The sequence below is a fragment of the Coregonus lavaretus genome (genome assembly GCF_964263955.1).
Source record: "Coregonus lavaretus genome assembly, chromosome: 36".
NCBI lineage: Eukaryota > Metazoa > Chordata > Actinopteri > Salmoniformes > Salmonidae > Coregonus > Coregonus lavaretus.
Window position 1 is genome coordinate 22,467,112 of NC_140023.1, and position 17,907 is coordinate 22,485,018.

General features: G+C 46.6%; 1 protein-coding gene across 1 annotated transcript in view; it reads right to left on the bottom strand.

The window, feature by feature from the left end:
- Positions 1-17,907, bottom strand: part of LOC311111021 (DNA nucleotidylexotransferase-like) — a gene marked incomplete at both ends in the record, with an annotated part of 151,731 nt that overhangs the window by 19,216 nt on the left and 114,608 nt on the right. The window contains one exon of the mRNA XM_084153712.1: positions 4,842-4,944. Coding sequence (XP_084009838.1) covers positions 4,842-4,944 — 103 coding nt within the window. The remainder of the gene's footprint in view (positions 1-4,841; positions 4,945-17,907) is intronic.

Here is a 17,907-nt window from a genome sequence, read left to right on the forward strand (position 1 = left end):
GCAGGGGCCTCGATCTGGCTCTCGTGCCATGGTGCCAGGACCGGCTGATAACCTAAAACACACTGGAAACGTGTTAAATTGGTGGAGGAGTAGCGGAGAGAGTTCTGGGCCATCTCTGCCCAGGGGATGAACCTAGACCACTCCTCCGGCCGGTCCCGGCAATAGGACCTCAAAAACCTACCCACATCCTGGTTGACACATTCCACCTGCCCATTGCTCTCTGGGTGGTACCCCGAGGTAAGGCTTACCGAGACCCCCACCCGTTCCATGAACGCTCCCCAAACTCTGGAGGTGAACTGGGGACCTCGGTCAGACACAATATGCTCGGGGACCCCATAGTGCCGGAACACATGGGTAAATAGGGCCTCAGCGGTTTGTAGGGCAGTAGGGAGACCCGGCATTGGAAGGAGACGACAGGCCTTGGAAAACCGATCCACAACGACCAAAATGGTGGTATACCCCTGGGATGGGGGTAGGTCGGTTATGAAATCCACCGATAGGTGGGACCATGGTCGTTGTGGAACGGGCAGGGGATGTAGCTTACCCCTGGGCAAATGTCTAGGCGCCTTACACTGGGCACACACCGAGCAGGAGGAGACATAAACCCTCACATCCCTAGCTAACGTTGGCCACCAGTATTTCATGCTAAGACAGTGCACGGTCCGGCCAATACCTTTATGTCCAGAGGAGGGTGATGTATGAGCCCAATAAATAAGACGATCACGAACCTCGAGCGGAACGTACGTCCGCCCAACAGGACACTCGGGGGGAGTAGGGTCGGTACGCAGTGCCCGCTCGATTTCCGCATCGACCTCCCATACCACCGGAGCCACCAAACAAGACTCCGGCAATATGGAAGTAGGCTCGTTGGACCTCTCCTCTGTGTCATACCGCCGGGACAGGGCGTCTGCCTTACCATTCTGGGACCCGGGGATGTATGTGATCTTAAAAACAAACCGGGTTAGGAACATATTCCACCTAGCCTGACGAGGGTTCAATCTCCTAGCTGCCCGGATGTACTCCAGGTTACGGTGATCAGTCAGAATGAGGAAAGGGTGTTGAGCCCCCTCAAGCCAATGCCTCCACACCTTTAGGGCCTGGACTACGGCTAACAGCTCCCTGTCCCCAACGTCATAGTTGCGCTCCGCCGAGCTGAGCTTCTTGGAGTAGAACGCACAGGGGCGGAGTTTAGGTGGCGTGCCGGACCGTTGTGACAGGACTGCCCCAATACCGGTCTCGGACGCGTCTACCTCTACTTGGAATGGTAAAGAGGGATCCGGATGCGCCAGCACCGGAGCCGAGGTGAACAGGTTCTTCAGTTTGACAAATGCCCTGTCCGCCTCAGCCGACCACTGCAAACGAACCGGACCCCCCTTTAGCAGGGACGTAATGGGAGCTGCAACCTGTCCAAAACCCAGAATAAACCTCCGGTAGTAATTAGCAAAACCCAAGAACTGCTGCACCTCTTTTACAGTGGTTGGAGTTTGCCAATTACGCACGGCCGATACCCGGTCTACCTCTATCTCCACACCAGACGCGGACAACCGATAACCCAAAAAGGAGACGGACTCCTGGAAGAACAGGCATTTCTCTGCCTTGACATACAAGTCATGCTCCAACAGTCTTCTCAACACTCGGCGCACCTGGGCTACATGCTCGGCTCGTGTAGAAGAGTACACTAGGATGTCGTCGATGTAAACTACTACACCCTGCCCATGCATGTCCCGGAAAATCTCGTCAACAAAGGATTGGAAGACTGAAGGAGCATTCATTAACCCGTATGGCATGACGAGATACTCGTAATGACCCGAGGTGGTGCTAAATGCTGTTTTCCATTCATCCCCCTCCCTAATGCGCACCAGATTGTACGCGCTCCTGAGATCCAACTTTGTGAAGAACCGCGCTCCGCGTAATGACTCCGTCATCGTCGCAATCAGTGGAAGTGGGTAACTGTATTTAACTGTGATCTGATTGAGACTACGGTAATCAATACACGGGCGCAATCCCCCGTCCTTCTTCTTCACAAAGAAGAAACTCGAGGAGACCGGGGAAGTGGAGGACCGTATGTATCCCTGTGCCAAGGACTCGGCTATGTAAGTCTCCATAGCCGCTGTTTCCTCTTGAGACAGGGGATACACACGACTCCGTGGAAGAGCCGCTCCTGTTTGGAGATTTATCGCACAGTCCCCCTGTCTATGAGGAGGTAGCCGTGTTGCCCTCAATTTGCTGAACACGAGTGCTAAATCCTCATACTCAGGGGGAATGCGCAGTGCGGGCACTTGGTTCGGACTCTCTACCGAGGTCGCCCCTACGGAAACACCTAGACATCTCCCTACACACTGGGCAGACCACTCCATAAGAGCCCTCTGTTGCCACGCTATGGTAGGATCATGGGTGCTTAACCAGGGAAGGCCCAACACCACGGGGTACGCAGGAGAGTCAATCAGATAAAACTGAATGATCTCCTCATGACCCCCCTGCATCGTCATCGTCAGTGGTGCTGTGACCTCCCTGATCAGGCCCGACCCCAACGGCCGGCTGTCTAATGCGTGGACAGGAAATGGAGCTTCTACCGGCCGAAGGGGAATTCCTAACCTACAGCAAAATGCCCGATCAATAAAGTTCCCAGCTGCGCCTGAATCTACTAGCGCCTTATGCTGGGAATGAGGTGCCACCTGTTGAAACCTCACAGGAATACTCATGTGACCAACAGAAAGCTCTGGGTAAGTGGGGCGCCTACTCACCTGAACTGACTCCCCAGTGCGTGGCCTGTTGTCACCTCTCCCAGGAGACCCTCCCCAGCACCTGGCCGCGGTGTGTCCTCCACAACCACAGGTGGTGCAGGGGATGGCCCCCCTCGGGTTCCCTCTCCTCCTCTCTCTAGCGCCAGCACCCCCGAGCTCCATGGGAATCGGCTCGGAGGTGCTGGAGGGTGGAATGGACGACCCCCACTCGGGACGTCCGCGGGTAGCCAGCAGGGTGTCTAGACGGATGGAAATGTCCACCAACTGGTCAAACGACAGGTTGGTGTCCCTGCAGGCCAGCTCACGACGAACGTCCTCTCGTAGGCTACACCGGTAGTGGTCGATGAGGGCCCTCTCATTCCACCCCGCATCCGCCGCTAGTGTCCGGAACTCCAGTGCGATCTCCTGTGCGCTCCTCTTCCCCTGTCGGAGGTGGAATAGACGCTCTCCCGCCGCCTTCCCCTCAGGTGGATGATCGAAGACAGCCCTGAAGCGGCGGGAGAACTCCGCGTAGGTGATGGTTGCGGCGTCTATTCCCCTCCATTCGGCGTTGGCCCACTCCAACGCCTTGCCGGAGAGACAGGAGATGAGGGCGGAGACGCTCTCGTATCCCGAGGGCGCCGGGTGTATGGTGGCAAGGTAAAGTTCCACCTGCAGGAGGAATCCCTGACACCCGGCTGCAGAACCGTCATATGCCCTCGGGAGCGAGAGCCGAATGCCACTGGGTTCCGGTGCTGAGAGAGGAGGACTGGCCGTTGGTGATGGGATGTTGTAAGAGTGCGTGGGCACCTCTCGATTCACCAATCGGCGCAGAGTGTTGGACACCTCGTCCATGGCGGCCCCGAGTTGCCGGATCATAGTGTCCTGGTAGTTGATCCGGTCTTCCAGGGATTCGGGTGCCGCCGCCGTTCCTGCTGACTCCATGAATGTGTGTTGTTCTGTCACTTGAACCGATGTGGATGTGGTGGAGGAGTCAGGCGCAGGACACAGAGGTTAAGTCCAACAGACTTTAATAGTCTAATGATTATGAGGAAAAACCCGACCTCGAAATAACACCAAGAGGCGAGGGAAAATTACGCACACGCGTAAACACTAAACATGAAACAAAACAGAGTGCAAACACGTAGCTCTGACAAAGTGGCAGCAATCACAACACACAATCAGTCTAGTGCAAAAACAAGGAACTTATAAGACACGTAATCAACACACAAATGGACACAGGTGTAACAGACAGACAAAAGCAATCAAATAACGAAACATAGAGCGGTGGCAGCTAGTACTCCGGGGACGGCGAACGCCGAAGCCTGACCGAACCAGGAGGAGGAGCAGTCTCGGCAGAATCCGTGACACCAGGTGAAGCTGGTTGAGAGAATGCCAAGAGTGTGCAAAGCTGTAATCAAGACAAAGGGTGGCTATTTGAAGAATCTCAAATATAAAATATATTTTGATTTGTTCAGCACTTTTTTATTTACTACATGATTCCACATGTGTTATTTCATAGTTCTGATGTCTTCACTATTATTCTACAATGTAAAAAATAGTAAAAATAAAGAAAAAACATTGAACGAGTAGGTGTGTCCAAACTTTTGACTGGTAACGTATGTGTATGAAGGTTAGGCACATCATACTCAGTCATTGCAGTAGTTTGTGTGCACTAGTTTGAAGGGGGGAGGAATCACAATTTCCATACCTTGAGGGAGAGAAAACATTTGTTCTTTGTCAGCACTGAGTAAGCTGCGATCAAGGGTTTTACTCTCTTTTCAACTATTAGTTTGATGTCTTGACATTTCAAGGATGCAAGGAAGTAGAATTGACCTTTATAATAAAACAGACTCTCAGGTAGATTCAACCTTTACCTTAACTCCACACTCCAACCTTTACTGAAGTGAAACTCGAAACTCCACTCGATGTCTTAAAAACCGTTGAGGTTGCCATAATCCAAACATCACTGTGCTGTGCTTTTTTTACTATTCATCTTGGTAAAGGGTAACGAACCACTCTGGAACCTTCTCTGAGGAGACTGATATGTCTTTTTGTACTGTATATCCTGTATACTTACATTGCGATTTTTCTGTACGCAGTAGTACACAAACTTACCTGGTCTCTAAGTCTGTCGATCACATGAAGCAGTAGCCCCTCTTCTTTCCCCATCTCAGGCATGGTCAAGAGGAAGTCCACATCGTGCCCATACTCCTTCCCCCTGTGGGACAGAAAGTGACTTAAAGATGTCCTCCATCAATTTTTGTACTTTTACAGTTGAAAAACGATATTTCAAGTATAAATACAGTAAACTACACACACTAAAGGGTAAAAACATACGTTATGAGCAAAATAGTGTTTTTTAGGCACAACCGCAAGGGCATTCAAGGAGTTGTTCTGTTGGGAATCTGTGATGTCATCAGCCTCCCCCTTGCTTGAGGAACAATAGAGGAGCAATAGAGAACAAAAGAGGAAAGTTTTGTCTCCCAGTGTCTATTGGAAAGCAGACTGAACCAGGTTCCTCTAGGACTTTGCCTGTGCTTAGCTCTATTCCATTTATTTTAATCATAAACAAACTCCCTAGTCCTTGACTATGACAAGCATACTCCTAACATGATGCAGCCACCACCATGCTTGAAAATATGAAGCGTGTCAGTTATGTGTTGTGTTGGATTTGCCCCAAACATAAAGCAAATTTCTTCGCCACATTTTTTTGCAGTTTTACTTTAGTGCCTTACTGCAAACAGGATGCTTGTTTTTGAGAAGAAAAAAAATCTGTGCAGTCTTCCTTCTTTTCACAGTAATTTATGTTAGTATTGTGGAGTAACAACAATGTTGTTGATCCATCCATCCTCAGTTTCCTCCTATCACAGCCATTAAACTCTGTAACTGTTTACATTGGCCTCTAGGTGAAATCCCTAGGCGGTTTACTTCCTCTAAGGCAACTGAGTTAGGAAGGACGCCTGTATCTTTGTACTACTGACTGGGTGTGAAAGGGATATTCAATGTCTGTTTTTTTATTTTTTACCCATCTACCAATAGGTGCCCTTCTTTGCGAGGCATTGGAAAACCTCCCTGGTCTTTGTTGTTGAATCAGTGCTTGAAATTCACTGCTCGACTGAGCGACCTTACAGATAATTGTATGTGTGGGGTACAGACATGAGGTAGTCATTCCAAAATCATGTTAAACACTATTATTGCACACAGAGTGAGTCTATGCAACTTATTTATGTACTCCTGAATTTATTTAGGCTTCCCTGAACAAAGGGGTTGAATACTTATTGACTCAAGACATTTCAGCTTTTCATTTTTAATTAATAAACATTTCTAAGAACATAATTCCACTTTGACATTATGGGGTATTGTGCATAGGCCAGTGAAAAAACATCTCAATTTAATCAATTTTAACTTCAGGCTGTAATGCAAAAATTTTTTGAAAAGTAAGAGGTGTGAATACTTTCTGAAGGCACTGTATGTCATGACATACAGTGAGGGAAAAAAGTATTTGATCCCCAGCTGATTTTGTACGTTTGCCCACTGACAAAGAAATGACCAGTCTATAATTTTAATGGTAGGTTTATTTGAACAGTGAGAGACAGAATAACAACAACAAAAATCCAGAAAAACGCATGTCATAAATGTTATAAATTGATTTGCATTTTAATGAGGGAAATAAGCATTTGAACCCCTCTCAATCAGAAAGATTTCTGGCTCCCAGGTGTCTATTATACAGGTAACAAACTGAGATTAGGAGCACACTCTTAAAGGGAGTGCTCCTAATCTCAGCTTGTTACCTGTATAAAAGACACCTGTCCACAGAAGCAATCAATCAATCAGATTCCAAACGCTCCACCATGGCCAAGACCAAAGAGCTCTCCAAGGATGTCAGGGACAAGATTGTAGACCTACACAAGGCTGGAATGGGCTACAAGACCATCGCCAAGCAGCTTGGTGAGAAGGTGACAACAGTTGGTGCGATTATTCGCAAATGGAAGAAACACAAAAGAACTGTCAATCTCCCTCGGCCTGGGGCTCCATGCAAGATATCACCTTGTGGAGTTGCAATGATCATGAGAAAGGTGAGGGAATCAGTCCAGAACTACACGGGAGGATCTTGTCAATGATCTCAAGGCAGCTGGGACCATAGTCACCAAGAAAACAATTGGTAACACACTACGCCGTGAAGGACTGAAATCATGCAGCGCCCGCAAGGTCCCCCTGCTCAATAAAGTACATATACAGGCCCGTCTGAAGTTTGCCAATGAACATTGGAATGATTCAGAGGAGAACTGGGTGAAAGTGTTGTGGTCAGATGAGACCAAAATCGAGCTCTTTGGCATCAACTCAACTCGCCGTGTTTGGAGGAGGAGGAATGCTGACTATGACCCCAAGAACACTATCCCCACCGTCAAAAATGGAGGTGGAAACATTATGCTTTTGGGGTGTTTTTCTGCTAAGGGGACAGGACAACTTTACCACATCAAAGGGACGATGGACGGGGCCATGTACCGTCAAATCTTGGGTGAGAACCTCCTTCCCTCAGCCAGGGCATTGAAAATGGGTCGTGGATGGGTATTCCAGCATGACAATGACCCAAAACACACGGCCAAGGCAACAAAGGAGTGGCTCAAGAAGAAGCACATTAAGGTCCTGGAGTGGCCTAGCCAGTCTCCAGACCTTAATCCCATAGAAAATATGTGGAGGGAGCTGAAGGTTTGAGTTGCCAAACGTCAGCCTTGAAACCTTAATGACTTGGAGAAGATCTGCAAAGAGGAGTGGGACAAAATCCCTCCTGAGATGTGTGCAAACCTGGTGGCCAACTACAAGAAACATCTGACCTCTGTGATTGCCAACAAGGGTTTTGCCACCAAGTACTAAGTCATGTTTTGCAGAGGGGTCAAATACTTATTTCCCTAATTAAAATGCAAATCAATTTATAACATTTTTGACATGCGTTTTTCTGGATTCTTTTGTTGTTAGTCTCTCACTGTTCAAATAAACCTACCATTGAAATTATAGACTGATCATGTCTTTGTCAGTGGGCAAACGTACAAAATCAGCAGGGGATCAAATACTTTTTTCCCTCACTGTACCTGGACCACATATTGAGATGTGCCTTTTGTTAAATAAATCAGGTGTTAAATGAGGTGAAAAGGAGACTGGAGTGCCACTTTAAGACTATTGTCACCAGTCAGCGCAAGCAGGAAATAATTTAAGGAGAATATCTTTAGTCACACTGGATAACCATTACACAGTAAGATGGCAGCCTGGCCATTAGGAGCAGGGAGCCTATTCAACCAGCTCTCACAGTCTCACAGCAGAATTAGACATTGATCCATGTTTCTCAAACTTCAAATTTCAAAGTTGCTCCAAACGTCAAATTTTAAGTGTTTAAGGTTAAGTTTCGGCATTTACAAATTAAAATTAAGGTTAGAGTTAAGTTTAGCCATTAACTCTTAATTTCTATTGTTATGAATTAACTTTGAATGATTAAGGTAAGGGTTAAGGTTTGGGATAGGCTTAAATCAAAAACATAAAAAACAACTTTCTATCGCTGGATTCAAACATGCAACCTCTCAAACCAGATGCTTATGACCATCTGCCATTCCCGTCCACAACCCCCTAACTAAACCGAAACCTACTTAAAGGTAACAGCTCTCACTGTTACCCCTAGTGGTCGGTTTCCACGTCATCTCCCGACGTCCTCAGATACGGATGGACGTCGAATACTGACTTGTATCACGCGTGACCTGCCTTACCTATTAATGGGCTTTTACTTATTTTGTTATTCAAATAGGCAATTTGTGCTGTGTAATGAAGTTCAAAGCTCTCTTTTTGTGGCCTTGGTTGTCAGCAAAGCCTTCACTTTTATGAGAATCTTCATTTTCTACTTGGATGTAATAAAGAGCGCTCACATACAATATTTAGTCTCTCAACGTCAGCAGAAATGTGGGCAGTGAACAGATAGACAGACATAAGTGAATAGAAATGTTTTAATTGTAAGGCTATGTAATAGATTAATGGGTATATGTGTCGCGCTTATCTGACATGTACTGAAGCTTTGAGACAAATCTACCACAGATGTGCCCTTGAATGTCAGATGAGCTGAGTAAAATATGTCGATTCCTACTAGGACAACCTTAGCAATCTGTTTCTGGACCAAAAGGCCTGAAGACCTTATTCAACCAACCAATCCGAGAAGACATCTGGAGGCCTCTATTCTTCTGCTAGGATTTTATTTTAATTGGAACCATCTACCCTGAGAGGATGATCTACGGAGCATGTCCAAATCATGAACATTTCCAAATCATGGGAACCCACCCACTCGACTAGATTCTCAGGCTCAGATGGCATCAAAAGTGTGGCTTTTCCACCAGACATGAGAGGAGCAAAGAGTACACTGCGCTGTATGAGCACCATGGAAAGAGCGCGCCGCAGATTGTGTGTGTGTGTTTGCTATGGAAAGCCACTGGACGGTTAGGTATGACTCCTTGCATAAAAAGCAAGGAAAAATTACTGCTCATCTGTGGTAGGCTAAGTGAATAAAGTGCTAGCCTACGTGAAATAGAAGATACACCTCCACCTGAATATTTGATTTAGATTTATATGATTTATAAGGACTGGGTCAAGTTTACAGTTGAAGCTGCTTATCTCAACTCTGCATCATGCCCCACCAATAATAGTTTACTTAGCTTCTTAGCTAGCTGTAAAAGGCATTACTGTTATTAGCCTATTTAGCTCTAACCAGTTAATCTGCCACTGCCACGATGGACATCAGAAATAAAACCACCCATCTACACACAATACTCCATAATGACAAAGTGAAAACACCTAGACACAGAGTAGGTGAACGGATGATCTCCGCATGTGTGGTTCCCACCGTGAAGCATGGAGGTGGAGGTGTGATGGTGTGGGGGTGTTTTGCTGGTGACACTGTCTGTGATTTATTTAGAATTCAAGGCACACTTAACCAGCATGGCTACCACAGCATTCTGCAGCAATACACCATCCCATCTGGACTATCAATTGTTTTTCAACAGGACAATGACCCAACACACCTCCAGGCTGTGTAAGGGCTATTTGACCAAGAATGAGAGTGATGGAGTGCTGCATCAGATTACCAGGCCTCCACAATCACCCGACCTCAACACAATTGAGATGGTTTGGGATGAGTCGGACCGCAGAGTGAAGGAAAAGCAGCCAACAAGTGCTCAGCATATGAGGGAACTCCTTCAACTGTTGGAAAAGCATTCCAGGTGAAGCTGGTTGAGAGAATGCCAAGAGTGTGCAAAGCTGTCATCAAGGTAAAGGGTGGCTACTTTGAAGAATCTAAAATCTAAAATATATTTTGATTTGTTTAACACTTTTTTGGTTACTACATGATTCCATGTGTGTTATTTCCTAGTGTTGATGTCTTGACTATTATTCTACAGTGTAGAAAATAATAACAAATAAATAAAAACCCTTGAATGAGTATGTGTGTCCAATCTTTTGACAGGTACTGTAAGTATTCACACCCCTGAGTTAATACTTCGTAGAAGCACCTTTGGCAGCGATTACAGCTGTGAGTCTTTCTGGGTAAATCACTAAGAGCTTTCCACACCTGGATTGTGTCACGCTCTGGCTCCGGGACTTTGTATGTTGAGCCAGGGTGTGTTCGTTTTGTTGTGTTTGGTTTGGTTTTGGTTGTGTTTCCTTGTTTGGTCGTGTGACTCCCAATCAGTGGTAACGAGTGTCAGCTGTCGGCTCGTTATCTCTGATTGGGAGCCATATTTAAACTGTCAGTGTTCACCTTAGTGTTGTGGGTTTTTGTTCCTGTACAGTCATTGTCACTGTGGACTTCACGTATCGTCATTTGTTTTGTGGTTTTCGTGTTTAGGCTTTAATTAATAAAGTCATGTTCGCTCAACGCGCTGCGCTTTGGTCTCCCTCATTGGACGATCGTGACAGAAAAACCCACCGTACCAGGACCAAGCAGCGTGTCCAGGAACACACGCAGGAGGTAACGCTGGTGGATGTCCTCCTCGGCTGGGGGCATATTACGAAGGAGGAGGCCGTCCGGTACCGGAGGGCGATGAAGGGGGAGACCCAGGATGGAGAGGAGCAACGGCGTCAGCAGGGTCATCGTCGGAAGGACGAGAGGCAACCCCAAAAAGTTTTTTGGGGGGGGCACATGGCTTGGGCGGCTGGGCAGCAGGAGGCTGCCACAGGGAGACGTGGAGAGAAGGCTACCGGATTACGGGAGCCATTGGCGAGTAGAGGGAGGGAAGTAGTTGAGGCACTGCGTGAGAGACTGAGGTGTGTTACCAGTCCGGTCCGGCCCGTTCCTGATCCCCGGTTAAGGCCAGTGGTGTGTGTTCCCAGTATGGACCGGCCTGTTCCTACTCCACGCACCAAGTCCACGGTGTGCGTCGCCAGCCCAGCCCGGCCTGTTCCTGCTCAACGCACAAAGCCTACGGTGTGCGTCGCCAGCCCAGCCCGGTCTGTTTCTGCTCCACGCACAAAACCTACGGTGTGCGTCGCCAGCCCAGCCCGGCCTGTTCCTGCTCAACGCACAAAGCCTACTGTGTGCGTCGCCAGCCCAGCCCGGCCTGTTCCTGCTCAACGCACAAAGCCTACGGTGTGCGTCGCCAGCCCAGCCCGGCCTGTTCCTGCTCAACGCACAAAGCCTACGGTGTGCGTTGCCAGCCCAGCCCGGCCTGTTCCTGCTCCACGCACAAAACCTACGGTGTGCGTCGCCAGCCCAGCCCGGCCTGTTCCTGCTACTCGCACCAAGCCAAGGGTGCGAGTCGTCAGCCTGGTCCAGCCCGTTCCTGCTACTCGCACCAAGCCAAGGGTGCGAGTCGTCAGCCTGGTCCAGCCCGTTCCTGCTACTCGCACCAAGCCAGGGGTACGAGTCGTCGGCCTGGTCCAGCCCGTTCCTGCTACTCGCACCAAGCCAAGGGTGCGAGTCGTCAGCCTGGTTCAGCTCGTCCCTGCTACTCGCACCAAGCCAAGGGTGCGAGCCGTCAGCCTGATCCAGCCCATTCCTACTACTCGCACCAAGCCAGGGATGCGAGTCGTCAGCCTGGTGAGGCCCGTTCCGGCTCCACGCATCAAGCCTAGGGTGCGTATCGTCAGCCAGGTCCGGTCCGTTCCTGCCTCACGCGCCAAGCCAGGGGTGCGCGTCGTCAGTCCAGATCCTACCAGCTGGGTCAGATCGGACCGGGGGCGCTACGGGGGGATTGAAGAAGGGTGGTGGTCAAGCCCGGAGCCGGAGCCGCCTCCGAGGAGTAATGCCCACCCAGCCCTCCCCTGTTTGGGGTTTTTGAGGCGCGGTCGCAGTCCGCGCCTTTAGGGGGGGGTACTGTCACGCTCTGGCTCCGGGACTTTGTATGTTGAGCCAGGGTGTGTTCGTTTTGTTGTGTTTGGTTTGGTTTTGGTTGTGTTTCCTTGTTTGGTCGTGTGACTCCCAATCAGTGGTAACGAGTGTCAGCTGTCGGCTCGTTATCTCTGATTGGGAGCCATATTTAAACTGTCAGTGTTCACCTTAGTGTTGTGGGTTTTTGTTCCTGTACAGTCATTGTCACTGTGGACTTCACGTATCGTCATTTGTTTTGTGGTTTTCGTGTTTAGGCTTTAATTAATAAAGTCATGTTCGCTCAACGCGCTGCGCTTTGGTCTCCCTCATTGGACGATCGTGACAGATTGTGCAACATTTGCCCATTATTCTTTTCAAAATTATATATTGTGGCCTATATTCATTGCCAAATAGGCCTTGCTTTACTGTGTAGGGTGCTGTCCATTGTGCTTATACAGTGCAGCAGAGATGGGTTACAGATTTCGCACCAACCTGTCACTTCAAAAGCACTCAAGATCTCAGTCTCTGCATTTTAACTTAGGTGGCTCTATATAACCTTAATGGTGTCAGCCCAGGGCACTGAGGCAAACCACAAGTTTATTTCAGTTCTTGATCGCCCCGCTTTGATCAACAAGTGCCCAAATCATGCAGTCATAAGCGCCCATTTCACAGTTAACAACACAGCAGAACAAGAACATAATGGCCCCTGTGTCTTAAAGCTCTGGTCGCGGCAAGGAACCTAGTTTGATCTTGCCCGCTGCCACCACCTCTGCCATCTGAATGTTCGGAGCGACAGATCAGCAGGGCAACAAAGAGAGAAAAAGGAGAGGAAAAACAGAGGGAGAAGTCTGCAGCAAAAGGTCATTGTGTCTAATTGAGTGGGCGAGGAATGAGACAACTGCCATTTAGAGCTTAACAGGGCATGCTAATGCTTCTTTAGCTCAGCTGTAGCACAGCGGGGAAGTATACCTTGCAGACACAGTATCTTGCTCACATGTTTAGTCTGACTGAAGATAAAGTAGTAACGGTCATCGAAATTGTTAAAAGGTTTTAAAAACAATTCTACTAAATGCAACATTTGGAAAATGGATGAAGATACTCCAAACTTAGAATTTTTATAATCCATCAGATATTGACTGAATTACAGCACATAAAACATTTTCAGGGATTTTGGTGGGAATTCAGGTGTTCAATTTATTGTCAAATTGTACTTTTATTTTCGTAGAATGCACTCACATATACATTTTCTTATTGTATAAGCTATTTAAAAAATATGTTTTGTGTTAAGATAAATACATGGGGTGTATTTGCATATATGAACACATTAATATAAAGGGGTGGAACAGGTGCAACAACCAAACACTTGCTCGGTCTACCCTACTAGCATTCATCCGAGCTGTCTAGACTGCCTCATTAATGACTGTTGTTGTCACATTCTCTTACATAATTCAACAAGTGTGTCAATAGCAGGATACCCTCAAATAAAACAAATCTACATGCTTGGCTCTTGATTACACCTATCTAAAGTTTACGTTTGCAAGATCAGACATAATGTCACTATAGAGAGCAATAGTTAATGGTGTATTTTTGAAGGCACTAACTCTGCCATGGTTAGTTGGACAAAGCTTATGGAAAATAGAATGGAGTTCATTGGAGTTAAACACCAAAAATCAGGTCTGTGGTAAAAACAGTGTCACACCCTGGAAATGGGACTCTAGTTGTTGAGCCAGGGTGTGTTTGTTCTATGTGGTGTGTTTCTATGTTGGGGGTTCTGGTTTGTTTTCTATGTTTGCCTTAGTGACTCCCAATCAGAGGCAACGAGTGTCAGCTGTTCGTTGGTTGTCTCTGATTGGGAGCCATATTTAAACTGTCTGTTTTTCATTCGGGTTTGTGGGATTTTGTTTGTGTTGGTTTGTGTTGTAACCATAGACGTCATGTTTTTCGTTTGTTGTTTTGATCGGGTGATCATTTAATAAATATAATATGTTCACCTTCAACGCTGCGCATTGGTCCTCCTCATTAGACGATCGTGACAAACAGGCTTAGATCTTATACGTTTTGTTCTACAAGATCATCTCAATCAGCATTTATGCAACAGAAAAAAGCACATAAAAGGCTTCAAAATCCATAAAGGCATGTTAACTGACTGATATTATCTCATAGAACAAAATATATAAGATCTCCTAAACCAAAGTTAACCTCAGGCCTTATTTTCAGTGTTCATCCCAAAACCCTATTCTTTCCCCATTCATTTTCCCTATAGGAATGGCTGAACGAACCAGAGGTAAGTTATTTCAGTTTTTTAGGACTACAAGCTGGCGAGAGCTATAGTCTGAGTGTTCATTTTTGGAAGTTGCTTTAATTTCTGTGCATCTAATTTGTAAACATTTAAACTGTATAAAAATATAATTTTTTTCAATTCTACAAAAAAAAATATCTCTTCTCTTTCTGAAAGTGTCGAGACGGTGCGTTAAGTCCCAGACAAAGCTTTAGCTTATAAATGCAATGGAAAGCCAATGTATTCCATCCGGGGTGTGTTTGACAGGTCATTACAAACATTTCCGTGGTCGTAGCGTTAACGTGTAAAAACGACAGGTACAAGCAAGAGTATAAAAGAGACGCAGGAGTAAAATGAAAGCAATCAATCCAGCAAGATTTAAGTGATGAGTGGATTTTGAACCCCTCAAACACAGGAAATAGATGGCTGAAAAAGACAGATCCTCAGGTGGGCGGGGCATGCATGTTGCTAGATAAAGTCACAACTTTATTGTGAGAGATTGGTTCAGGGCTTTCAAGTACTACGGCCACTTTGATACAGCCGTACACAATCACTGCCAATCTGCTGCGCAAGCTGATTGAAAAACACTTCCCTCTAACGACTTACCAATATTATGACTTACAACTGAGTCTATATATCATTATGTGCCAATTTGTAAGTTAAAGTAAGTTAAAGTGAATTGCCATGGACTGAGGCCTATCTTTCTGAGTTCCACATTCTGATTCAATGAGAGACAGAAGCTGTGAGGTGAGAAAGATAGCTAAGATTTGTAGCCTTTTTGGAAACACACAGCACATTCCTATCTGCTGAATGGGCACTACGTTATTCAACATTCTTAATTAGCAACACAAAGATGACACAACACACTTCTGCCTAATACTAAGGCAGTGTGGTTAAGTGAATCTCTGAGCTAGCCTCTGCTGTGCTAGCAAAATGCACTTGACTGCACCACATAAGTGTGTGTCATGAATAGCAAAACTGAAGGGGGAAAATCATCAGCATAAATTCAGTTTACCTCCAATCAAGTCTCAAACACCAAGGGTTTATCTAAGTGTGTGCTCCAGGAGCTAATTTAGGACGAGAGCTTCGTTACCAAGGAGAGGCAGCTTTTACAGTCCAGTCAGCTCATCATGGCATGTTTAGAGGCTTTATTCCGTCTAGAGTCGGCAGATACTTCCTCTGAATAAACCTCAGTCAGCGGAAAAAGAGATGACAGCATGTCAGGGTCTTTCTCTCCCGGCAAAGATATTTTTTTATGGAATGCCTTGACAACACTATATTCTTATTTAGCTTTAAGCATCCACTCCAACCCAATGGTACGGCTCTAAAAGTGCGCTTATCTGACTTCTTGGAAAGAAAGACGGATGGGCTTTTTAAAGGCTGTACTTAGAAACCCTGGCTGTGTCCCAGTTCTCCGACCTAAGCAACAACAGTTGCTGAGATAACTACATCTACTACTGTATGCTGTGTACCTGATGTGTAGTTACATACAGTTTATAACACTATTGAGTGAGGAAAAAGTGTAAAGAACATATAAAATATACATGGATATTTACAAGTAGATGGTAGATGGCGACCATATGAAAAAATAAGAGTTGTCAGATGTGTTGCTGTGCTTAGAATCACATAAAAAACACATTTTAAGTTAGCTATAGTATGGCAGCTAGAAATAACTGCCAAGAGAACCAACAGATGTGTTTTCCTGATTCATTTAATGTGGTGTCCTTAACAGCTCCTATCTTCCTGAGCATCTTGGGGAACAGTTGCTTTGTTGGCTAAGATGACACACCTGAACATATTGGGCGAGTCCACATACTGTCACTATCCTAAGGGGAAGGCGTAATTGCATCCAGCAATATGTTGTTTCCCAAAATTCATAACAAAATTGTCTTTAAGTGATGACTTATCATCAAAAACGTTCTTAGCATGCCAGAGATAACTCTATAAACACCATAAGTAATTCAAATACTCCCTATACGATTCCACAAATCAGAAACATTTTCAGTTAAATGGAGCAAGTTGAGCTAATGCATATTTTAAGTGAAAAAGTCAGACAAAAATGAAATGTCATGGCTGCGATCTGTAATAACATCACTGCAAATAAAAACAGCACCTTGTTGACACCTCAGTCATTTCACACTCTGAAGTGGCAGAGACAGTTTTTCTCTCTATCTATTTATAATCCCCCCAACAAACCGCTCTAAGCCTTGCGCCCGCCTTCCATAGCTGTCCTCTCAATATGGCTAACGTCACAAGCATCAAATCACTAGCATCAACGAATCCTCAACACACTTCTCCAACTGAAGTGTCATGACAGCTATAGGCTATAGAGTTTGCAGGAAAACCATGGCCTCAAGAAATGATTATATTATATATTACTGTATTGTCGACATAGCTCATTCAAATACTTCTACTACTGTACATTGCATTTTAGTTACAATCACTTCTGTCCTCATGAAGTGCTTTGAGAGGCTAGTTAAGGATCATATCACCTCCCTCCACATTACCTGACACCCTAGACCCACTTCAATTTTTGTACCGCCACAATTGATCCACAGACGACGCAATCGCTATCACACTGCAAGTGGGTACTGGACTTCCTGATGGGCCGCCCCCAGGTGGTGAAGGTAGGAAACAACACCTCCACTATGCTGATCTTTAACACAGGGGCCCCACAAGGGTGCATGCTCGGCCCCACAAGGGTGCTGCTCAGCCCCCTCCTGTACTCCCTGTTTATCCATGACTGCGTGGCCAAGCACGCCTCCAACTCAATCATCAAGTTTGCAGATGACACAACAGTAGTAGGCTTGATTACCAACAATGACGAGACTGCCTACAGGGAGGAGGTGAGGGCCCTGGTGGAGTGGTGCCAGGAAAATAACCTCTCCCTCAACATCAACAAAACGAAGGAGCTGATCGTGGACTTCAGGAGACAGCCGAGGGAGCATGCCCCCATCCACATCGACGAGACCGCAGTGGAGAAGGTGAAAAGCTTCAAGGTCCTAGGCGTGCACATCACTGACAATCTGAAATGGTCCACTCACACAGACGGTGAAGAAGGCACAACAGCACCTCTTCAACCTCAGGAGGCTGAAGAAATTCGTCTTGGCCCCTAAGACCCTCACAAACTTTTACAGAGGCACAATTGAGAGCATGCTGTCGGGCTGTATCACCGCCTGGTACGGTAACTGCACCGCCTGCAACCGCAGCGCTCTCCAGAGGGTGGTGCGGTCTGCCCAACGCATCACCGGAGGCACACTGCCTGCCCTCCAGGACACTTACAGCACCCGATGTCACAGGAAGGCCTAAAACATCATTGAGGACATCAACCACCCGAGCCATGGCCGCTGCCATCCAGAAGGCAAGGTCAGTACAGGTGCATCAAAGCTGGGACCGAGAGACTGAAAAACAGCTTCTATCTCAAGGCCATCAGACTGTTAAATGGCCATCACTAGCCAGCCTCAACCCAGTACCCTGCCCTGAACTTAGTCACCATCACTAGCCGGCTACCACCCGGTACATACTGTTTTACTCATTTCATGCTGTATGTGTATATTGTATTCTAC